Source organism: Podarcis melisellensis (assembly GCF_964234715.1).
Source record: "Podarcis melisellensis genome assembly, chromosome: 8".
Classification (NCBI taxonomy): domain Eukaryota; kingdom Metazoa; phylum Chordata; class Lepidosauria; order Squamata; family Lacertidae; genus Podarcis; species Podarcis melisellensis.
The window spans coordinates 68,421,647-68,447,077 of NC_138540.1; the positions used below are offsets into that span (position 1 = coordinate 68,421,647).

Consider the following 25,431-nt stretch of genomic DNA (forward strand, 5'->3'; position numbering starts at 1 on the left):
ACAAAGCCCCCATGATCACAATAAAGTGAATTATAGCTTTAATGCAAGCAGTATTATTCACATAACCCCTAAAGCCTGTTTCTGCCGAGGTGGTTTTGAATAATGCTTTTGGACTTCCCCATCCTGCTGTTTGTACCTTGCCCCTGCCCCTGTCTGTGGAGTCGAAGGGCTTTGCTTCTCTCCCTCCCCCTTCTGCTTTTCCTTCTCCTAAAGAGAATATAATCACTCGATTCTGCCTAAAATTAGAGGCTGCTGTAAAGCTTGTGTGGCAGATGATACTGTTTGTGAATAGTGATCTTTGCAAAGCAATTGCCTGGTCTGTTCCTCCTTAATGACATCCTTGAGAAAGGGGAATGAAAGGCGGGCTGGGGGAATCTGTGCTAAATCAGTGAATATTGATCCTAGTTATGGCTCTTTTGCTTGTTGTTTGTCATTGTTATTATTGTGGGTTGCTGATAATTAGAGGGAATGACAGGGCTCCACTAATCCAGCCAAATTGCCTGGAGATTAGAAATTTACACAAGGTCCCCGTCAGTGGGCGTTGGAGCAGCTGGTTACGAAAGCTCCAGGCCTGAGTAAATGGCAGACACTCCATCCTTCCTGGCAGAGTATGGTGTGTTTGCAGAAGCCTAATGCCAGGTGCTAGTGTGAACCATCAGGACTGGGTTCACAAGGGGGGGGGGGATAACAAATTGATTAATATGGATTGAGGCCCATGTCAAAAATATCTGAGAGAAGGTACAGTGAGGGCTAGCTCCATGTGAAGCCCCCTTCCCAACATCCTTCACCATCACCGACCCCTGAAGGATTGCGAGCTGCAGAAAGAAACACTACAAACTACAGAGGGCGATAGCAATCTGCCTGCCATTTTACATTTCCCACAATGCATTTGGGAGGAAAGGCCATAGCTCAGTGCTAGAACACCCATCTTGCATGTAGAAGGTCCCAGGTTCAATTCCTGGCATCTTCGGGTAGCACTGGGATCATCTCCCTGCCTGAAAACCTGGAGAGCCATGTTGGTCGGTGTAGACAATACTGAACTTGTTGAGCTCAGCGTAAGGCCGCTTCCTCTCTGTGTGTTGATGTTGTGTCCCTCCAGATTCACAGTGGCAGCTTGTCTTCTGAGGCTCAGTCGTCACTATCAGTTGGCTCTGCCAGGGCCAGAGAAATGGGTGAGGGACAATATCCATGTAATTGGCCTTGCCCAGGGCACATGGACTTTCAAAGCTGTCCAAGAGTGCTGAGTTTGGGTGGTGGCCCTGGCTACAGGTTCTGGGGGCCCTTGGGCAAGAGACACACTGTAGGAACCCTTCTAGAGCTCACCCAGCTTTCCCTTGTTGCTGGCACTGCTGCCTGTTCCATTGCCTTCTTCCTTTAGGTTGTGGAGACTTTTTCAGCCTGAGGGCTGCATTCTCTCTTAGACATCCTTCCGTGGGGCGTGCCAGGGACTGAAGGAAACTGGAGTCCTGAAACATCTGGATTGCAGCACAGGTCCCTTATTCCCAATCTAGATCACACCAGGAAGCTTCCTCCTGCCAAATCAGAAAATGGGTCCATCTAGCTCAGTATTGTCTACACTGACTGGCAGGGGACACTCCCAGCCTTATCCAGAGATGCCAGGAATTGAACATTCAAGATAGATGCTCTTTCACAGAGCTGTGCAGCTCACTGTCTGACCTAATTGGTGTAGCAGGACAAAACTGAGCGCTGGGATCCAACTGGGGGTTGCGTGCATCAGACCCTTCCTGACACTGCTCAGATATGCAGCCTCCTCCTTCTCATCTCTCCTCATCCTCTCCTGTCTTGCCTTTAGTTAGCGGGTTGACTGCCTTGGCTCAGCAAAAGGCAATTAAGCCGTCCCCATAAAATAAACATGAGCGAGAGTCGCCTGCCGATTCACCAGGCATGTATTTGCCTGAGTGCTAATTTGTGGAGGATTGAGGGCTCAGTCTGCAGTGATCAACCCAGAGTGCTCTGGATTATGCAAACACAGTTCGGTAATGGTGTGATTTCTCCCTCCTCTGGCTGCTGAAATTTATGTTTGCAACCTAAGTTGACAGGGAAGTTTCATTCCTTGGATCAAGATGACTTTCCCACAGCCTGTGTGATGTAATGGGCAGAGCAGTGCTAGCCAATGTTGGACTACAACTCCAATCATCCCTGGCCACTGGGCGTGATAGCTGGGGTTGATGGGGCTTGTATGGAGGACATCATGTTGGCTATCCTGGGTTAGTGTCTGACTAGGAGGGGCGAGACTTGGGTTCAAATGCCTGCTCAACTCCACAGATCACTGGGTGACTTTGAGGTGACCATCTCTCAGCCTAGTCTACTTGGCAAGGTTATTGAGTCAATAAATTCCAGGGGCAAAGGGAGAACCTGTCTGTTGCACTTGGAAGATGGTGTGTGTGTGTTGGAAACATGGTTGAATGCTTATGGATAGTAGAATCTCAAGTGTCTCTGTAGAGTCCTCTCTCCTGCTCACATGAGGTTTCAGAGTCATGTTGCTTCTGGGTCCTATCTTTGCCACAGGATATTGCAACAACAACAACAATTTATTTATACCCCGCCCACTCTGGGCGGCTTCCAACGGAATATTAAAATACAATAACCTATTAAACATTAAAAGCTTCCCTAAATAGGGCTGCCTTCAGATGTCTTCTAAAAATGTGGTAGTTGTTTATATCTTTGACATCTGGTGGGAGGGTGTTCCACAGGGCGGGTGCCACTACCGAGAAGGCCCTCTGCCTGGTTTCCTGTAATTTGACTTCTCGCAGTGAGGGAACCACCAGAAGGCCCTCGGCACTGGACCTCAGTGTCCGGGCAGAATGATGGGGGTGGAGATGCTCCTTCAGGAATACAGGACCGAGGCCGTTTAGGGCTTTAAAGGTAAGCACCAACACTTTGAATTGTGCTTGGAAATGTACTGGGAGCCAGTGTAGGTCTTTCAAGACCGGTGTTACATGGTCTCAGCGGCCGCTCCCAGTTACCAGTCTAGCTGCCGCATTCTGGATTAGTTGTAGTTTCTGGGTCACCTTCAAAGGTAGCCCCACATAGATTGCATTGCAGTAGTCCAAGCGAGAGATAACTAGAGCATGCACCACTCTGGCAAGACAGTCTGCTGGCAGGTAGGGTCTCAGCCTGCATACCAGATGGAGCAGATAAACAGCTGCCCTGGACACAGAATTGACCTGCACCTCCATGGACAGCTGCGAGTCCAAAATGACTCCCAATTCAAAGAATGTCAGACTCCGCATGCAAGACAAGTTCTTGGAGGATACGCCTATCATTTCCCAGTAGCCACAATGGTTATGTTCTACCTTCACTGTCAAAGGCAGTGAATACTAGTTGACCACTGTGAGAACAGGATGTTGGACTAGATGAGCCTTTGACCTGTTCCAGCAGGGCTCTTCTTATATCCTTAAGCACACTTTGTGCATGTGGAATCTTGCCATCATTCTATGACTCCCTTCGGTGTTCTGACTGCTGGATTCCAATGCTGGGGAAGATCCATGGTCTATTCCTCCCAGGAACATACAGTCTCAGCAAACAGATGGTGTGTGTATGCTTGGGTGGACTGGGGGCTGTGTGTTTAAATACTGCCTCATTAATATATAATGACCAACATATGGAAAGCTTAACAGAGCGCTGGGATGGAACTCGGAATGGAACATTGCCCATTTGGGGGTGCAGTTGTGCCCCATGATATTCCCTGATGTAGTTGTTAGGCTGTGAAAACAGTACATCTGTGGGGAGCAACTTTAAACATTGCCAGTTTGGGGAAATGTTTGTGTTCATTATATTCCCTTGTTGTAGTTAAGGAGCTGTAAGGAAAGCTGTCTTAACAAGACTATATTTTGACACCCACCCAACCACTTTTCTTCCTGAAACCCTTCTTTGTTTCAGTCCCCGGAGGCATTGCTTCGGAGTCCCTCACATTCACTCCCTTGGAGGACATGATTTTTCTGAAATGGGAGGAACCAGTGGAGCCCAATGGCCTCATCACGCAGTACGAGGTATGTTGTAAAGCCCTTTTGGGGATTCCTTGTCTTTTTACCAGCATTAAAGAGATCTTATTTATTTTATGTATTTCCTATTACATTCTGCTTTATCTTTCTGAATAAACACAAAAGTGGCTGCTATACAAAGCACAGAAACAGGAACACGTCAAATGCAAGAAACAGTACAGTTTAAAAAAAGATGAAAAAACCAAGGCTGAGCTGACAACAGTTCCACCGAATCCACAGCAGCTGGAGATAAGCACCAGCTAAAAAAAATCAAATGGAAACAGATATGCTTGCTGAAGCAAAATTCAACAGCAAAAAAGAATTTCAGTAGAATCTGAATGCTTATTGCAGAGTCAACTCTTTATTTGGTGTCTGAAGGTGCACAACATCATGGATAGGTCGTCCCTCGGGGGGGGGGTAGTCTGTGCACTGAGAAATTCCTCCACCTGATAGATATCCTCCAATCTTCAGCCAGAGTGAGCTCCCAAACAGGACCTCAGCTGTCAATCAGAATGCAAGAAGTTCGATGCATGGTGGAGTGTGATCTTTCATATATCTCAAGGCCTTTGGGTATGTAGTTCCCCAAGCATTTATGGCTTTATGGGTAGGGAGCAGCACTTTGATTTGAGCATAGAAACAATATGCAGCCTGTGGACATCAGACAACACTGGAGTAATATGATCAGTTGGCCATATTACTGGCGGCAACATTTTGCATCATTTTACAGTTCCAGGCAGTTTTCCAGGGCAGCCCCAAGTGCTCATGTTGCAGTAGTCAAGCCAAGTGTATTAACTACATGATATTTATGATCGGGGCACCACTGAGCCTCTTGGGCTTGCTGATCAGAAGGTCTGTGGTTTGAATCCGTGTGACGGGGTGAGCTCCCGTTGCTCTGTTCCAGCTTCTGTTAACCTAGCAGTTCGAAAGCATACCAGTGCAAGGCGTCCCATTGCGCCAGAAGTCACATGACCCAGAAAGCTGTCTGTGGACAAACATCGGCTCCCTGGGCCTGAAAAGCAGAGATGTGGGCCACATCCCATAGTCAAATTCAACTGGACTGTCCAGGGGTCTTTTACCTTTACCTTTTACCTATTACCTATTAACTGCATGATATTTACTCCATTAACTTATCAATGAAACGTCCATATGAAGAAAAACAATATTTTTTGAAGCAATAGGCAAACTTTAGATTATGCACTCGTGTGTTGCAGCAGGCATCATCTTGTGGAAGAAGGATTCTCTCCTGTGTGAGACAGCAGGGAGGCTGCCTCTTTTAAGATGGTGCTTTTCTGCAGGTTTTTTAAAGAAGTGCCTGTTTGTTTGTTTCTTCCAGTAGCACCTTAAAGACCAACTAAGTTAGTTCTTGGTATGAGCTTTCGTGTGCATGCACACTTCTTCAGATACACTGAAACAGAAGTCACCAGACTGACTTCTGTTTCAGTGTATCTGAAGAAGTGTGCATGCACACGAAAGCTCATACCAAGAACTAACTTAGTTGGTCTTTAAGGTGCTACTGGAAGGATTTTTTTTGTTTTGACTATGGCAGACCAACACGGCTACCTATCTGTAACTGTTTGTTTGTTTGTTTGTTACATTTCCACAGCACCCCAAAACCAACATTCTCAGGGTGGTTTGCAATTAAGCTTAAAATACATAAAATAGAACGAGACCTTAAATCTAGGGCAGAAGAAAACCAGAACAATCCAAAACCACGATAAAACCAGCAAGATGGGGATCACGGCAGCTTAAGAGATCTTTGGAACTCTAAAACACTTCCTGAAAAACCAGGGAAAGGAGATGGGTGGGATTAGTAACCAATGTTAGTCCTACTCAGAGTAGACTCCTTGAAATTCATGGGCATTGCTAACATGGGTGACTTAATTTTAATGGCTCTACTCTGCACAGAACTTAGTTGGAAACAATTCAGTGTTTTTACCTGGTGCCTGAAAGATCCCAGAGTGGATGGTAGGAGAGCTGGGAAGGCATTCCATAGCCAGGGTGCCACCACTGAAAAGGCCCTCTCTTTGGGATCCACCTACCACCTGCCAGATGTTATTGGGTGGGTGGGTGGTGGTCTCAAAAGATCACCATGCAGGTATTTGTGTGAGATTAGGCAATCCATTGGGTAACCTAATGCCAAACTGTTTAAGTCTGTCTAGCTTATTCCCAGTAATTTGAGCTGAGTCTGGAAATAGACTGGAAACCAGTGCAGTAGAGGTCACATCTACCACATCCATTATTAGATTGTTGTTGTTCTTGTTTTATTATGCATTGTGTGGTTTTTTATTGTAATTTTATGTTGTGAACCTCCTTGAGAAGGGCAGTATACAAATTTAATTACATCATCATAGTCATCACTCTTATAGCTCCTTAACTGTCATGGCTCCCCAAAATAATTATGGGAGCTGTAGTTTGTTAAGATTCCCCTAACAGCTCTCGGCACACTTAACAAACTACAGTCCCCAGAATTCCTTGGGGGAAACAGGTTCCCCAACCACCTTGATGGTGTATAGGGTTGGATGTTGGTGTGGAGCCAGTTGACAGCTCTAGAAATTCTGCAAGCTGTCATGCCAGGGCAGTCATCTCAGGCAACAGCACACCTGGTGATGGCCCTTTGCATGTCAGGCTAGGCTTAAGCAATGGATAGAGGTTGCTTTTTTCCTCAGCAAGGCATTGTCGTCTCCATTCAAAACAGAGAGAAAAGGGATACATTGTCTTTTGATAGTTTCTTGAATGAAGCTAGCTGTGTGGTGCGCTTTTTTTGGGGGGGGGGAATTCTTCCACATCCCCTCCCAAATGCAGCCAGGCAAAAAAAGCCCTCTCTTATCTCTTTTCCCCCTGCTTTTCTGCCCTCTCTGGCATCAACAAAAATTTTTAGAGCGCAGAAACAGCGGCGTGAAGAAAGCTGATTCTTATCTCTGTGCTGCTCTGACTGCCCTGCCTTGGGCTGAATGCTGCCTCCCGGAGAATTGACACAGGCTCCATTGTAATTCCAGAGACATGTTTTACAGTCTCGGAGATTAAGGACAACTTTATAGTTCCTTCCAAACCCCATTGTTTAGAATGCAGAATTCAAGCGGTTTTTCATTCCCCTTTCTAAAAGTTTTCAGGCTGGCCCCATTCTCACCGTGGTGATAAATTTTGTTTCTGGACGTACCATTTGAGACTCCAGGCAGGGGATCACAATTGATTGGCTCCCCCCTCTATACCAAAAGCATATAGAGCATGAGTCGGGGTGTGGGGAGAGGGCAGGAGAGGAAAAAGGAATCTGACTGACTGCCCTCCCCTGCTCCTGATCATCCTCACTGGATGTGCTGATTAACAGCAGGTGAGAAAGGTCAGAGTAACATCACAGCCGCCCATTTCTGTCTCTGGCCAAATAAACTTTTGCTTCTGTCCTTGCTGGCAGCTGGCATGTGACTCTTGGAAAGTGGCTCATGCAGGAATGTGGCCCAAGGTTCCCTACCACTGGTATATTGGAACATTTGGTCACTGGTGAGTGATGAGCCCTTGCTTGGAATTTGAATTGATAGTCCAGATAGTATCTTGCCAACTACCCTACTGAGAACTAGGGCACAATCTTTCACTGAATCTCTATGGTTGATTTGTTATGGCTTTCCAGGTGAGTTCAGCCCCTGCTTTCTGTTACACATCATAAGAAAGAAAGAAAGAAAGAAAGAAAGAAAGAGAAAGAGAAAGAGAAAGAGAAAGAAAGAAAGAAAGAAAGAAAGAAAGAAAGAAAGAAAGAAAGAAAGGCAGTAATAATAATAATAATAATAATAATAATAATAATAATAATAATGCCTCTGGAAAACACCAGTGAAAGGGCCTTCTTGTTGGTGCACTGGGCTTCCATCCTACTGTTTTTGGAACATAGGAAACTGCACATATCCCATTTTATTCCATTGGTTCCTCTTCCTTGACATTCTAATATATTGCCTACTCTGACTGATAGCAGAAAAGGCAAACTAATTAATATTAAGGATGTGCACCCATCAAAGAATTAAGTTCAGACCTTGATCCAGAGCTTTGGAAAACATACTTCCTCTGTCTGCTGTGCTTTAGAAGGCTACACAGTTCAGCTCATGGTCCAAGGCTAAGTCTACTGTGCGAAAGAAAAAGAAAGAGAACGAGAAAGAGAACAAGAAAGAGAATGAGAACGAGAAAGGAGGAGGAGGCTTTGTTATCCCCAGATCAACAGCTATAACTTAATCCCTTTTGGCAGAAGTGGATGGCATTTGTAGGCATGCTGTCCCCTTCAAAGTGTCTAGTTGGCATCAGTCTGTCTTGAGAAGAAATAGAAGAGTGTGCCATCAGAGGTAAAGTCAAACCATTGGAGAGCTACAGTGCCTGCTGTGGCTGTAGAAACCAGTAAGGGAGAGACATTGAAGCTGGGGTGTCTGTCTCCAGGCACTGCGGTCATCTGAAAGGGATTCCCACAAGGCAGGGTTAATGTTGCCAGCCTTCACGTCATGTCTGCAGACATCTTTAAAATGCAGAGTTGGTCTGCCAACAGGCCTGGTGCCTGAAGCACCAAATTACATGCAAATAGAGCCTGTGTGTGTGTGTGTGTGTGTGTGTGTGTGTGTTTGATTCTTGCAACCCGCCTTGGGACCCTGTGATGAAGGGCAGGTAATAATTGCAACAACAACAATTCTTCACCAGATTTGTTTCTGTATTCTGATGCTGACATTTTCTTAAAGTATATCCATTTCTCCTAGATCAGCTACCAGAGCATTGAATCCTCTGACCCAGCAGTCAATGTCCCTGGCCCACGACGTACCGTCTCCAAGCTCCGAAATGAAACTTACCATGTTTTCTCCAACCTGCATCCTGGGACAACCTACCTCTTCTCAGTGCGGGCACGGACTGGCAAGGGATTTGGCCAAACGGCTCTGACCGAGATCACCACTAACATCTCAGGTTGGTGGCAAGAAGAGCAAAACGGCTGTTGTTTTTCATCTAGGCTTTGCTCAAAGTTACAACTTGTCCTGGAGTTCTTTGGGTGTCTGCCATTGCAAATTGGATGGGATGTGGTTTGGATGTAGTGACAACATCTGGCAAGCCAGTGGAAGTCATTCTTTCCCCCCTCTTTTCTTTTCTTTTCTTTTCTTTTCTTTTCTTTTCTTTTCTTTTCTTTTCTTTTCGTTTTTTAGCAAAAATGATGTGTGTGATGAGCTGGCTTTCTGCTGACAAGCACACCCATATGTGATCATGGCACTGTTGTAAGGCTTCACGCCAGCTGCTAATGCAAAGGGATTGTATTAACAATTCTAGCTTTCTAGTTCACTCTCTTCCCCCACCCTACCCTGGCTTCTCCTCCAGATTTCACCTATCTTTTCTGCACACTTCTATTCCTTTTTCTTTTCTAGTTGACATGGCCTTATTTTAATTGTTCCCTCTGCAGCAATTCCAGCAGGATATTCCCTGCCCTCACTCCCATCTCACAGCTTTGGCATTGCAGTTCTAAATAGTGATCCCACTGAAGCTTGTAATTACTTAGTTAGCAGCAGAAACTTCCTTTGTGGGCTAAGGCGCCCCGGGAACATTACATTTCCCAAGTTCCCTGGTAACTGGTATGTTGCTGTTGGAGTTACAAATGGAAGTGAGGAAAGGTCTGGAGTGAGATTGGTGGTGGTGGTGGTTGTTTGCTGCCACTGTCGGATATAGATGAAGAGTTTCCTATGGTGAGCATACGCAGGGTTACAGAAGGAGTGCGAAGGCATATGTTCTCTGTCTTGCTCCCAATTATGGGATCAGAAGTCCAGTGTGTTCTAAATTTAGAATTGGACTCATGGAATAAGAAAAGCAAGTAGTAGTCCTACAGCCTACCACAGAGTCAGGTCAAGCAAACCTCATATAGTCCTTATTCGAGTCTTGTAAGAAGTGGCCAAGTCTTGCGAAACGTCACAACAGGCTTGGCATTCTCATGGGATTTGGGGAAAGTACTGTGGGAATTGGGTGCTTCAGGGGCCACTCTATCCATCTAGATCAGCCTTTCCCAACCTGTGGGTCCCCAGATGTTGTTGAACTACAACTCCCATTACCCCTAGCTAGCAAGGCCAGAGCTCAGGGATGATGGGAGTTGTAGTCCAACAACATCTGGGGACCCAGAGGTTGAGAACCACTGATTTAGATGCAGCCATGAATGTGGCTGGGTGGTGGCCCCCTCAGCCTTTTCTCCTTGGTGCTGTGGCACCTGGCCAGCTGAGAGCCAACAGCAGTGTGGTGGAAGAATGGCATTGTGGTGTATATTTGCTCCTCCACCTCAGGCAAAAATTGTTTTTATGAATTTCTCTCTTTATCACTAAATCAGTCGTGCAGAAACAAGCCCCTAGTCATTAATGATGTGATCAGAAGATCCTGTTCACACCAGTCTCCATGGCAAGCAGATGGAGGTTTGAGCAGCAACGTGGCATGGAAAGCTTTCTGAGTAAAACGCTTCCAGCGCTTTATTTTTCTGCGGAAAATTCTCCCATTTCTTCAGTTCATTAGGCACCACAATTGCAAGCGAATTGCAAATACAGTTTGAGGCCAGCTTAGCAGTTTCTAAGTTCTGAGCTTTATTTATTAACTGCAAGCGATGCTAAATTAAACATGCTAAATTAGCACATTCTCCAGGGCATCAGAAAATTTCCCAGTGCTAACTGAAAATTTCTCAATGCAAATTAGGTAACTTTCCATAGGGTTATTTTCTGGAAATTTTTCTGATCCAACATTTTCTGGGAAACGCCCATCGATGGTTCCAAGCAGGCTTTCAAACAAAATCAGTTGATACCAAACTGGGAGTACAAAATTATGCTATGTGGATTTTCTTTGGTTTTCGTCATTTGATTTTGTCCCAAGGAGATGCGGACATTGGTAGAACGTGGACACCTTGGTGGTGTTGCTTGACTCAGCTTCTGGCATCAGTGATGGACTGACGCCACAACTGTGCAACCAAAGAGCATTTTCATCACGCCAAAGAAATGGCGTGTGAAGTTGCTGTACATATTTTGTTTCTTGGAAATGCACACACACAGAGAGAGTATGGCTCAGTCTTCAAAGCCTCTTTGCTTATTGGCCCATCCATGAAATCTTCAGAGAAGTACAGCTAGTTAGTGGCCGAGGGGCATTGGTCTGATGCCTGGCAGCCTATTGAGAACTGTGCCGAAAGCCAGGATTTTCTCACCATAGCCTGTATCAAACATATATTGCTTGGTATGCAAGAAGCAAGAGGCCGTAGACTTGGTATGCAAAAGCATCCTGCAATTCGAGTCCTAGAAATCCTCCTTTTGCAGAGGATTGGGGTCCCTTGTGGTCTCACCCAGCTTCACCATTCTGTGATTACTGGCTCTCCAACAGCCACTGAATGCTAACATTTTGTGCTCCAATACTGACTGCTGCTGAATTTAAACCAGCGAAATGCCTCCAAGTAGTTCTCTCAGAAAGCTTTCCAGACCCAAAGCTGGCTTCTTGTTACAGTGCGGCTTAAAACATTCACAAGTAATGAAAGCAAACTCAGTTTCCCCTTCCTACTTTGTATGATGGTCACACTTACTCTGACCAGGGACCTGCAGTCAAATAAATGCACCCCCGCATTGCAGTGCAGGGGTGGAGGTGGTGAACTTTTGAACCTTTGGATTATTGTAGTCATGTTTACTGTTTTGTCCCAGTTGCTGCAGCGGGAGCTTCTGGCCTGGGACCCCAGAGTTCCTGCTAGGAACCTTTGATGCAGCCTCTGGGCAGCATCAATAGGAGTATAGCATCTAGATCAAGGGAAGTAATAGTGCCACTGTATTCTGCTCTGGTCAGACCTCACCTGGAGTACTGCGTCCAGTTCTGGGCACCACAGTTCAAGAAGGACACTGACAAACTGGAACATGTCCAGAGGAGGGCAACCAAAATGGTCAAAGGCCTGGAAACGATGCCTTATGAGGAACAGCTAAGGGAGCTGGGCATGTTTAGCCTGGAAAAGAGGAGGTTAAGGGGTGATATGATAGTCATGTTCAAATATATAAAAGGATGTCACATAGAGGAGGGAGAAAGGTTGTTTTCTGCTGCTCCAGAGAAACGGACACGGAGCAATGGTTCCAAACTACAAGAAAGAAGATTCCACCTAAACATTAGGAAGAACCTCCTGACAGTAAGAGCTGTTTGACAGTGGAATTTGCTGCCAAGGAGTGTGGTGGAGTCTCCTTCTTTGGAGGTCTTTAAGCAGAGGCTTGACAACCATATGTCAGGAGTGCTCTGATGGTGTTTCCTGCTTGGCAGGGGGTTGGACTTTATGGCCCTTGTGGTCTCTTCCAACTCTATGATTCTATGATTCTTTGACTCCATGTGTAAGTCCCCTGAACTGTAGTTTGGAGCATCTCTATGGGAAGAAAAATATTCTTAGGCTGTAGACTGTCTCTACTCAAACCTATTGACCGTTGAATCCTTCTAGGCTGGGGAGGGTCTGTTTGGGCTGGGACTTTGCCTAGATAAGAGTGGCTTTCCTAGGTGTGGTGTGTTTCAGTATGCTCTTTGGATTGGACTCCTGGCTTTGTTCATTGGCATTGACTCTTGTCTCTCAGCTTTGATTCTTTGCTAAACTTTCCCTCCGGCACAACATGGGATTTCTGGTTCCTGGAGCTCCACTATGATAACTGCCTACAACTCAGCCCTGACACAGCTGCATCCCTCACAACTGCTAGGCCCTATAGTGGAGGTCCTCCTGAACAGCTAAGAAGGAAGGGTCCACAGGCCCTTGTGACTCAGCCAGGCCAGGCTCTGGTTGGTGGGTCATGACCTTTAATGGATGCAGTTCACGATGAGGACTGCATTGCCCCAGCAACAAATCATTGTGATTTTGAGAGGTGCTGCTTCATTCTGTGGGTGATTGAGGCTCTCCTGGGAAGCGGATAGTGCTCAGTTATGAGCTGAGAGCATACAGGACCTTGGACAGCTCCATGTGCACCTGCTAAGACTGCAAGAGATGTTGCCTCTACTGGAAGCCATAGCTACTGAAACCTCATGTAGACTGAAAAAGGTCTGAAGTGTAATTGGATCTGCCTCCCTGGAGAAGCTGATCTTCTGTGAGGCTGGGGAGACACATGTACAGCTTGTGACCCTTCATCCTAGAGGATGGTGGAAGGGTTGTGTACTATACTGAGTATAGTACTAGTGGTACTCCCCCCTGAGGAAGTAGCCTCTACCTTATCTTCATCCAAGTCTTCTGTATATGGCAAGGTCATCAGGTCATGGGTAATGCAGTAGGACAAATAGAGTGACTCTGCTGCACAAGTGCTTTCTGATGGGAAGACGTTGGGTTTCTCTGGAGCAATGAATAGCAACTGAGCAATTGTTGCACAAATGCACCAATCGTCTAGAAAGACTCTGATGTTTCCTTTGTACCTCGCAGCTATGACATGTGTGAGGCCAGGATAGTCTGGTATAGGATGTGTTGCAAGAGAGAGATGTCACAGCTCCAGCCGTTCTTTGGCAATCGGGATGAGTGGCAACTCAGTGCAGCTGAACCATCAGGGTAACCACACATCCCACTGCTCTGATTCCTTTAAATATGCTTTCCCTTGAAATGGATTCTTCATGCTCCAGAGGCCCCCTCCTCCTTTCCCAGCTACCCTGCAGTCAGAATTCAAATGGGGGGGAAAACAGTATGCATTACATTTTACAACACTGCTGGATAATTTACTTGCATGGCGGTCCAAAAGCTGCCTTGTTTACATTACGGGGGCTTTTGCTCTGGAACACATTTCCTAACTCAGTGGAGCGGCTTTGATGGGATCTATTAGTGGGGGTGGTCTGGGAAAGGAGAAATTGAATGCTGCCGGCCCTGTGTCTTCCTAGAAACAGTCTCAGAGAAATGATATTATCTGCATGAGTGGGAAATGTTGTCTGAGGTGGAATAGATAAGGTGGCATCACTGAGCGAGGAGAGTTTGTGTTTTTCATTAAACAGCACAGGACCTTGAGTGTGCTTTTTCTGCACTGAAGTTGACGATTTAGGGAGATAGATCTTGTGTAGGTCAGATGAATGCTGATGCCACAGACACAAAGACTTGATTTTGTTTGCTTTTAACGTGATAAGCATGTGTGTGTGGCTGGAGTCCAAGAGAGCATCTTTGGCAAAGCAGATGTTGCTTCTTCAATGCATGTAGTCAAAGAGGGCTGCCCTGCCCTGTGCTTTTGTTGTTACCTGCACAGGTGAGGCCACACCCACCTCTAGTCACATGCAGAGGAAGCCTGTCCCAGCCCAGAAGGAAACAGGAAGTTTACCTGCTGGCTGGACAAACATTCCTCCCCGTGTATAAACATGTTCACTCTAGGAATGTTGTACTTGACTGCTCTTGTGTTTCACATCCCACAAAAAGTCCCAAGTGCTTACAGAGCAGTCACTCCATCCTCATCATTCTGGCTGCACTTTGCTGAACCCTTTCCAGCTCTGCAGTATCCTCTCTGAAGTCAGACGACCAGAACTGTACTCAGGATTCCAAATGTGGTTGTACCATAGATTTGTACAACAGCATCAGAACATTGGCAGTTGTATTTCCAGTTCCTTTCCTAATGATCTCTAGTCTAACATGGAGTTCGCCTTTTTCACAACTGTCGTACATGGGGTCAATATTTCCACTGAGCTGTTCTCTGATATAACAGAGAATTCTAGAGTTGGAAGAGACCCTAAAGGTCCTCTCATACAACCTTCTGCAATGCAGGAATTCTGCCCAAAGCCATCGCTGCACTCACACCACCAACCTTCTAGTTAGCAGCCAGACACACTGACCCATTCCTAAGGTCTTATTCCTGGTCAGTTGCCATCAGTTCATTGGACATTCCCATCAAAGCTATGTCTCCTTTCCCTCACATCCTTCCCAAAGTTTGGAGAGTCATTTCTTCTTCTTGTTTCTTACCTACTCAAAAGCTGCAGTGAAAATGACCTTTCTCAGGAATGGATTTGTGGAGTGCTGGGTGCCCTGCTCACTGTAGGACTGGATGCACTCACCTCTGACAAGCTGACAAGTGGATTTGTGGCTTCCTGCCCTTTCCTATCAGCTGCTACACAACATCTTTTTTAAGTAGAAATGCCAGAGATTAAATTTGGGGCTTTCTGCATGCAAAAGATGTTCTCTAGTCACTGAGCCGTGGAAGAGCCATTGTTTTTGCTGGCACAAACTTGTCAGAGGAAAGTCACCTGTCCCACAAATAAATAGATGTTCCATCTCTGGGACATAGGATTAACATTGCCTGAAGATGAAGAGATTAGCTTTCGGTTTTGATCATCTTTTTTTTTTTTTTTTTTTAAGGAAGCAGCAATACCATAGTTCTTAAAATCTTGGATCTCTTTGCGCTGATAGAACCAGTGAAGTTGTTGAAATCACTGAAATTCCACAGCGATGCAATTGCGTTACAATCCTATTCCATGGTATCCAACATGGTTTACTCCCGAGTTTAGGATTGCAGCCTGAAAGTGTTGAGAAATGATCCAGTCAATGCACAGAGTGACTACAGCACAACACAAAGCGATGATCACCGACTTGGGTGGTTTTAAAAGAGGATTAGGCAAATTCATGGAGGCTAAGGTAATCAATGGCTGCTAGCTATGATGATGGCTATGTTCTCTCCCCCACTGTCAGAGGCAGTTGCTGGGAATTTCAAGAGCTGTTGAGCTCAGGTCCTGGATTTCCTATTGAGGCATCTGGTTGGCCACTGTGAGAACAGATTCCTGGGCTAGATGGACTTCTGGCCTGATCGATCAGGCCTCTACTTAGGTTTGCATTTCTTGTATCAGAAGAGCACCAAGTCTCCCATTTCTCTGTGTATTAGGGATCCAAGTTACACATGAGTGTGCACATGTTATGAAATGCATGCTTTTGCCATTACGACAATGAACCTTTGTTTCAGGAAAAGAAATAAATCTTATATCCCAGGCACAGGACAAATGTTTCTTTCTGGATGGTGCCAGGATTAGGGTGGGCAAATCACCCTTATTTTCAATCTGTTACATTGTTCTGTCCTCTTTTTGCATTAACCTCTGATTTTGAAGAGAAAAACAGCAACCTCAACAACATGATAACTTGCATTTGAACACATATTTAAGTATTTTCTCCTAAAATATATGCTTCTAAATGTTTCCCAAATGTCAAAATATGCACTTTAAGCCTATTTTAGGGCTGCAATATTTTGAAGAGTAAAAAAGAGGACACACAACGAAGAGCAACCGTTTAAAAGGCCATGGATACAACACACAAATGCTATGCATCGCAGGCACCCATGCTCTTCCCCATATTGCACAAAGGAGAATCATTTCCAGACCCCATCACACCCCTACCAACATGGGGAGGTAGGGGTGGGAATGTGACCCTCAGCAGTAACAGCAGCTGGTCCGCTTCACCCCACAGAGAATGGGGTTACCTGTGGCAGCGTTTTCCAAGCCCGTCCTTGTGCAAACATGGGAGTGAGAGGGGGGAGGAGGAGAGAAACATATTTGTGCTCCCCGCTTCTTCCCTACTGTAATGGTTATAGGGGTTGCTCGTGCATAAGTTGCCGCCACTCCTGGCTAGGTTGCCTGGTTAAACCTTTTCTGTCTGGACAGCCCTTCACTTTGTGGCTGTTTCAGTCGCTAGCAGAATCCGTCAGTGGGTGTTTCTTGAACCTCTTCCAGCAAAGAAGTTCTGTGACGCCAAGTCTCCACCTACTCTCCCTGCGCGGAAGTCTTTTGCGCAGGGTGGGTGTGGGCAGCGGAGGACCCGTGCTCTCCCCGCTGGTCTCCGGCGAGGAGTCCTGGAGCCCCCTCGCTGATTCCCCCATCTGCCCCCCTTCTCCACTGGTGCTACGCTGATTTCCTTCCCCAGCCGATGAGCTGCCTCTCTTCCTGCTGGGCCCTTCTCCAGCATTGCTTGGGAGCCTTGCCTCCACCTCTGGCTTCGATGGCAGTTCCCTGACACCTACATGGGAAGGAGGTGGCGCTAATGGAAGAATTGGAGGAGGGAGGGACTGAGCAATGGAGCTTTGAAGGAGGTGGCAGGCGAGGAATGCAAACAGCGGACTGACTGGAAGAGACCAACGCAGGAAGTGAACAAACAGGGAGCACTTGTGTGTTTGCAACATCACCCCTGCCCTCACCCTCCTGCACCAGTGGAACTGGGAGTTTCTCCTAAGGGTGACATGAGGCTTGTTTTCCTTTCCTCCCGAGGAGGGGGTGCATATGATATGTATGCAAGGAAACGAAGCCTCTGCCTCTGCTTCCACTTCTCCATGCTTCCCTGTGGCATCCTGACCTCTCAGAGACAGTTGAGCAGGGATGCGGGGAGAGGAGTACCTGTCCAGAGGTGGCTGCATTCTGTGTTGCCATGACTCACCTGTCCTCAGGCGATCAACCAACAGCCCGTCCTCCTTCGTTGCCTCCAAAACTCCATTCAAATGTGCCACCGCTGCCTACTGTTGATTAAGATGGATGACAAGGTCACACAGTCCTGAGAGAGAAGCTGGAGCAGCAAGGCTGCTTGCAACACCTGTGGTTCCCAACTGAGCCATGGCTATGTGTGGGGCAACCGCTGCACAGGAGAAGGCAGGGTGCCATTATCATTTGGTGAAAACCCCAGACATTTTGTCCAATTTTTAAAATCTTCTGGGACAGAAATTTTACCCCTGAAAAAGAGGAGATGTCCAGGAAAAAGACAATGTGAGGACACGTGCAGGAAAAAGACAATGTATGGCAACCCTAGGGCCCTATTTTGATGCTTTTTTGATGCTGAGTACTGCATCAGAGCATTAAGGAAGCATGGAAATCAGTGAACGGACAAATTCTAATCCATGCATTTGTCCAGGAGGTATAGAGCAAGTTCATTTGTGTTGGAAATAGCAAAGATTGCACCCCAAAGCATGTCATTCCAATTAGAAGATGCACTGGGATCCCAGAACTAGTGACAGATTTCAGAGTCCTTTTTTGCCAAATGAGTAGACTATTACTGATCCCATCAATTGCCCTTTCTTTTTCTCTCTGTTTCAAGTTTTGGCAGTGAAACTAGTCATATCAATGCCCACAGTCTGCCATATGAGCTCCTAGTTGTGCCAAGGCTGAAGAGCTGGGAGGGAAGTTTGGGTCTGTAGTCAAACAGCCAGGCATTCTGGGAGACAGAGAGGAGGCCAGGCTGGCTCTCAGGAGGAGCCAAAGCTGGCATTCTTTAGAAGATTGTCTACTGCAGAGATAACAGAACCCCCTGCCGCCGCCACCCCATAATATATGCCAAGGGGAAGATTACAGAGAGGAAACAAAATACTCTGCCTTGCAGAGGCACAAACAAGGGATTAATTGGGCTTCATTAACAAGCCATACAGTACTTAGGGCTGTTTGCTAATGTCTGTGGTGTAGCTATTAACAGTGCTGAATTGGCTGAGATGTTTTTTAATAGGGACACAGGAATTAGGAGGCAGCAGGAGGTGGACCTGAGTGACTGCTGATTAATCAGGACCTGCAGGCTGTAAGCAAAGGGAGAGTGAGGGGCAGGGGTTTTCTGCAAGGGAATTGTGGGAAGGTTTTGCTGCATTGGCTGAAGGGACGGCATTGGACAAAGCAAGGTCTGCGGAGGTACATTTTCACTTTCTGGCAAACTAATGATTCTATTAGCTCCTTTACCGGTGACACTCCAGAGTTTCAGGCAGGGAACACTCCCAGCTGTACCTGGCGATTGAATCTGGGTCCTTCTACATGCAAAGCAGCTGCTCAACCCTTCACCATTCTTTCATATTTCGGCAAAGAACTTCATCTTCCTGCTTCTCCTTCCAGTTTATTCCTTTCAGCCAGCATGTTGTCCCTCTCCTTGTTTTTCACTTATCCGGCTCTGTCAGAAGCAGAGCCAATTAATATGTCCTTCCCCTTCCTTTCTTCCCTTTCTCTTGTCAGAGCAAAAAGAATTGTGGGATAACCATGGCTTTCAGAATAATCAGTGTGCAACGTGGATGGAAATGTTGGCATAAGCCGGGGACATTATTCAAAAGGAGAGAACTAGTCAAGGAAAAGAGAGCCGAGGGTTCTCAGTTCCATACAGCTGGGGCTACCAGACATCTAGGTCTGATCTGAAGTCCCCAGGCTTGCCTGGTCCCCTCCAGGTGGCAAGTGAATCTTCAGGTGGGCAAGAGTGCCTTTAATAATAAGAAGAATTGTTAAGAAAATTGTGCATACAGCTTGCAGGCTTCAGTCTGGCAGGAGCTGAGTGAAAATGATAACATAGACACTTGAGGGAGGGCTGTCTTCCTCCCCTCCCCTCCCCTCTCCCAATTAACTCCCATCTCCAGGGCCACACTGTGATGGTTCCAGGGACAACAGTGTGACATCACCAGAAGCCTCCCCTCCTTGACACCACCAGAAGCTGCTCATAGATCTCAGATTTGGGCCCTGACATCTCAGGGTCTGGGATGCTCCTGACTTGGCAGCCCTACACACAGCACACATTCCCCCCCCTCCTAAAGAGCAACCCCCAGTCCCCCAAACATTCATGACTTTGCCTCCCTCTGAAATGTTGCCACATCTGGAATCCAAGAGCTGATTCAAGATGCACATCAAAGAATGCTAACTGGCTCAGTTTACCACGTGGGAAGTTGCTGGCGCTCATAATTCATCCCCCCAAAAAGTGCCATGGGAGTTTTGGTGATCGCCGGTTATTTAAAACGAACCAATTGGATTTGTCTTCCTGATTCATTGCGCTCATGACCTGGAGAGGAGGCCACCTAACTGCTCTGTCAAGAAGCTGTTCTAGGCAGCGGGAAACAGCTACACCTAGGCTTCTTGAGGAATATGATCTTGGCAAATTCCCGTTCAGCCTAATCTGTGCTGCACCTTCCAGTTTAGTGTGCAGATTGGGATCAAGTTATCTGCGGGCTTTCACACTTCTCAAACGTTAAGAGATAGTTCTCAGCTCAAGAACCTGGGAGCAGAAAAAAACCCTTGCCTTGCAATGATGGTGGTGGGGATAAAGATGTGCCCCCACATCCCCATTCTACTGGTATTTCCTGTTCATGGCAGTGCCATCTGGAGAGGGTTTAACTGATGTACCCAGGGACTGGGAGTGGGAGGACCAGATGGAATGGCATCCGATGGAGGCAGTTTTGAGAAGGCAAGAGCCAAATGACATGTGGTCTTTGCCATGGTTGATGGGGGCGGGGGAGACCTCACTGTCTTATATCATTCTCTGATATATCTGGATGGCTTGAAGGTGCGTCTCCATCCCCATCATTCAGCCCAGACACTGAGGCTCAGCTCCAAGGGCCTTCTCCCTGCAAGAAGTGAGGTTACAGGGAACCAGGCAGAGGGCCTTCTCAGTAGTGGCACCCACCCTGTGGAGCACCCTCCCATCAGATGTCAAGGAAATGAACAACTATCTGATTTTTAGAAGACATCTGAAGGCAGCTCTGATTAGGGAAGTTTTTAATGTTTGATCTTTTATCGTTTTTTTAATATTCTGTTGGGAGCCGCCCAGAGTTGCTGGGGAAACCCAACCAGATGGACGGGGTATAAATAATAAATGATGATGATGATGATGTCTGGTGATGGAGACAATTTTGGTAAACAAGGAACCAAATAGCTGTTGCTCCCAACCAGAGCATCTATAGGAGGACTTGCACTGCCTTAAATCAGTTGAAACCAATGTAAATGCAGAACCTCTCTGGGTTCAATACATGGCTTGCTATTTCCGATGAAACATCACTATGCTTGGAAGTCACAACAGCCCCAGGATTGTCTTTCTTGAGCTTATATCCTTTCTGATCACTGTCTTTTGTTTTCCTTTTTAGCTCCTAGCTTCGATTATGGGGACATGCCCTCCCCTCTGGGAGAGTCGGAGAGCACCATCACCATTCTGCTGAGGCCGGCGCAGGGCAGAGGTGCCCCTATCAGGTACAGGAAAGCCCATCTACTCAAGGGACTCATGCATACCACCTTTCAGTTTTGAGACAACAAAACTTCATTTATGAAATGGAAGGGGGATTGTCCTTTTCCTGCTGCTGCTTTCTCTCTCCCCTCCTCCTTGCTTTTAAAATAAATATTAATTGCAGTTCCAGAGGTGGGTTGGATTTGGGTCATGACTGTGGTACTAGCAAAGGGCTTAATCCTTCCCATCCCCCCATGTCATTTACCCAGTTTGGAGTGCTCTCGTTTCTTCTTCCAAGGTGACTCAACTTCTGCTTTCCTTGAGGTTCTATTGTATGTAACAGAAAAAGGAGCTTTTTAGCCTCTAGGGAGGAATCTCCTCACACTTATTGGCTTATAGGAGCCAATCATAGTGAAAGGAGGTGAGTCAGTAACTGAGGATTGGCTCGTAGAGTCACTCTGAAGAAGGCAGCTGGGAGGAACTCCAAGGAGGAGCTGTTCTGTATGCTCCATTTAGGAATACTGAAACCATATGGTTCTCCACTTTCCAGGGACCATGCTGCAGAAATAGTAACAAGTCTTTGACCCCCTGCAACCCCAGACTACTACACATCTGATTGAGAGCCACCCACAACCAGAGCAAGAATGGAAATGTGAGGGATATGGCTGGCAGCGTTCCTTTTTGCCATCTTTGTAATTAGACTTTAATCTTGAGAATTGGCGAGCAAGATTTGATTCACCCACTGAACACACATGCCTCCCCACCCTAAGCACCTGTCTTTTCCAAAGATGGCAAAGGTTTGCCTGTTGATTGAATGCATCCCTTTTGAAAAGCGCTGGTTTTAACACGGTCTGTGCCACAGTACGAAACCTGCCCATGAATGCTTTGGGGCATTTAAACAGTCCCTTCTGACACACTGTAATTTGCCTTTCTGCTCTTGGCTGAAGGGTAGAGAAAGTTACAAATAGTGCCTCTGACTTGGCATCTTTAATTATATATAACCTACAGCCAGCCAGGCCTGATGTGTGTGTGTGAGATCAGCTGCGCTTGGCCTGCAGGTCACAGCCCTGGAGTCTGGAGAAAGGGAGAGGGTGAGGGAGGGAGGGGGAGAGAGAGAGTCTCTGTGGATTTCCTGCGGCTCTTGCTTGAATGTCTTGAGCAAGTGTCTTTGCACCCCATGTGCACCTGCTGGATGGAATCCTCTTCCCTTGACTTTGGCAGCAAGGAAACACGAGTGCATCATCCTCAAAGCTCTGTGCCTTAAGTCTGGCAGCCGCCTCTTCTAAGACTCCTTAGCCAAGCCATGCATCATCTCCCTTTGCTAGCTATTCCTGTTTCTTACAAAATCGGGCAGCATAGAAATGTTGTTAAATAAATGATCATCATGCGGGGAAAGGGGATGGCGGCACCTCTGCTTCCAGGAGTTACTTGAAACCCACTAGATCTTCTGCCAGTAAGGCTGAACAGTGTCTGCAGGATGATGGTATAACCAGTAGACTCCAGCATAGGCGGCCATTGGCAAGCCACAAACTCCCATGACTGTACATTTGACTGTACATGGCTCCCCCCAAAGAATCCTGGGAATTGTAGCTTACCTCTCACAGAGCTATGATTCCCAACACCCTCAACAAAACTACAGTTCCTGGATTCTTTGGAGATTATTCTCCAAGGGTTTGAAAAGGCAGCTGTAAGTGTAGGTGCCAACCCCCTTAATCTCAAAGCATTCTGATTTATTTCAGCCTGGATGCCTCAGCTGGTTAGAGCCTTTGTGCTGATAATACCAAGGTTCCAAGTTTGATCCCCGTATGGGACAGCTGCATATTCCTGCATTGCAGGGGGTTGGACTAGATGATCCTCAGGGTCCCTTCCAACTCTACTGTTCTATGATTCTGTGAAACCATCTGATTTCACCCATTTCTGTTCTCTTTCTCTCTCCAACCCGCTTCCTCGGACTGTGTCCCCAGCACATACCAAGTTGTTGTGGAAGAAGACAGGCCTAGGAAGGTCAAGCGGGAGGTGGGGGGCCAGGAATGCTTCCCGGTGCCCCTAACCTTTGACGACGCCATGTCCCGTGGCTCAGTTCACTACTTTGGAGCCGAGCTGCCTCCTAGCAGCCTCACAGAAGCCAAGCCCTTCACGGTAGGGGACAACCAAACCTACAGCGGCTACTGGAATCCACCGCTGGAGCCCAAGAAGGCCTATCTCATCTACTTCCAGGCCATGAGCCATCTCAAAGGGGTGAGTAGCAATGTGTTGGATTAAAATGTGATCAGCTGATAGCCTTCCATAACCTCTGGAAATTTTGGAGCTCTGGGACTACCACCAAGAAGGCACTGCTGCTTCCAGATCAGCTGGAACTTAAAGTGGGGAGCTCACACTGACTGATCTTAACCAGCTCAGCCCCCTGGGTTTTTTTTTTTTAGTAATCAATGATGCTGAGGATTGGACCTTGCATTTCACAACGGCAAAACTAGTGCATCATCACTGCAATGGTGGCTGGTGGTATAGTGTCCCATTCGCCTAATAGACTAGCCTGCACTGCACCACTGAGCTACCCCCCCTTTCCTGTGTCTGTGTGTCATTAATGTCCAATCTCAGCTGCTTCTGCTTCTTCCTGCCTGGACCTGAGAGACATCCTTGCCTTTTCTAGCAAGGAAGTGAGCAGCGGTGCCATCAGGGCAGGAGTTGGGGGCAGCAGAATCAGCAGGAGACCTTCTGATGCTTAGCTGTGGTCCTTCCCCCTTTGCCATCTTTGGAATGGTGGTGGTGATGGGGTAGAGAGTATGTAAGACCGTTAAATCCAAAGTCTAAAAATCATCAGACTGCACCATTGGAAATGAGAATACATGGATTTTCTTCAGGCTGTCTACAGAGGGAGAAGGGTGGTGATCTTGCTCAGGCATCTCAGCAAGAGACAATTCATTTGACACCCTTTCTTGCAGCGACTCCTTGCATCTGCTAACATTAGGAGATGTCGTCCAAGGACTCCAGGCCTGTCCCCTGCAGCTGCCCCAGCGGGCTGTTCTGTCCTAATCTGCAAGACGATCAAGCTTGGCCTGGCTTCAACAGCCCAGCTTTCATTGCAGAGACAAATCTGATCTGACTAACCCGAGGTTCTGTTCCACGTCTGGGCAAATCTCTTTCAAGGTGACTGCTGGAACAACGGGGGGCATCCTCCAGAGGATCCTTGATGCCTTGACTTGACACATTTCTGCAGCTTCCATCTGAGCCACTGGGGGTGCAGAAGTGGGCAGGCAATGTATTGCCGCACCTATAGAAGTCGAAGACTGTAGAGCCACATGAAGGAGTGTGTGCTGCCAGAGAGAGCTGGCAAAGAAGCGGGAAGGGTTGCCATTAAATGTCAATCCATCAATTCAAATACAGGAAGCTGCCTTTGACCAGGTCAGATTTTTTGTCCATGGAGCCCAGGGTTGTCTGCTTTGATGAACAGCAGTTCTCAAGGGTCTCAGCCTCAGACTGTTTCCCACTACATGCTTGCTTGCTAACTGATCATTTCAATTAGAGATGCCGTGGATTGAACCCAGGACATTCTGGGTTCATGTTCTGTGTTATTTTCTGGAAGCAAGGAAATTCAAATGTTACAGGACCACGGACAGCTCCAAAAGAGCTACTTGCTACAACCAATGTTGGGAGAAGATTGAGGTCTTTTATGCCTCCTCCAGGCTACACCCACTAAAAGCATTTGGGGTTTTTTGGTTTTTTTTTAGTTTTGGGAGGGGAGAGATCACTGGGGGCATACATGATAGAGGTTTCTAAAATTATGCACTATGTAGAGAAAGTGGACGAGAAAAAAAGTCTCTCTCCCCTCCCTCCACCTTATCCATAATACAAGAACTCAGGGTTGCCCAATTAAATTGATGAGAGCAGTTTTCAGAACAGACCAGAGAAAGTGCTTCTATGAACAATGCACAATTATCAGTGCTACAGATGTAGTGATGTTAGTTTAAAAACAGGGTTAGACAAATTCATGGAGAATGAAGCAGTATACACACCGTAAATTTAAAACACCTCTCCCCTAAAAAATAAATAAAAATAAATAAATTCTGAGAATTGTAGTTTGTTAAGGGTGCTGGGAGTTATAGCTCTGTGAGGGGTAACTGCAGCTCCCAGGATTCTTTCAAGGTGTGTCTCTGTGTTTAAAATGTATGCAACCTAAGTCCATTGGAGGCTGTTAGCTAGGTAAACGAAACCTCCAGGTTCAGAAGTAGTTTCTCTAATCGCAAACTTGGGTAGTGAGTGCCAATAAGAATGGAGCCAAATGGGGCCACTCAGAATCATAAGAACATAGGAATCAGACCATTGATCTATCTAGCTCAGTATTGTCTACACTGACTGGCAGCAGCTCTCCAGGATTTCAGGTAGGAGTTTTTTCTGAACTCTACCTGGAGATGCTGGGAATTGAACCCGAGTCCTTCTGCTTGCAAGCCAGATGCTTCAGCACTAAGCTATAACCCTTACCCAGAAACTAGGTGGACATGTTGACATACCCCAAAATGTCTTGATATATTTTTTAAAAAATGCTCTCTGAACAAAGAAACAAAGATGGGGAGCAGGGAGACAATA

General features: G+C 46.6%; 1 protein-coding gene across 10 annotated transcripts in view; it reads left to right on the forward strand.

Moving 5' to 3' along the window:
• Positions 1-25,431, forward strand: part of PTPRU (protein tyrosine phosphatase receptor type U) — a 373,235-nt gene that overhangs the window by 241,014 nt on the left and 106,790 nt on the right. For all 10 annotated transcript variants that reach the window (XM_081920500.1, XM_081920501.1, XM_081920496.1 and 7 more), the window contains exons 9-12: positions 3,904-4,013; positions 8,726-8,927; positions 20,771-20,873; positions 22,812-23,085. In XM_081920500.1, coding sequence (XP_081776626.1) covers positions 3,904-4,013; positions 8,726-8,927; positions 20,771-20,873; positions 22,812-23,085 — 689 coding nt within the window. The remainder of the gene's footprint in view (positions 1-3,903; positions 4,014-8,725; positions 8,928-20,770; positions 20,874-22,811; positions 23,086-25,431) is intronic.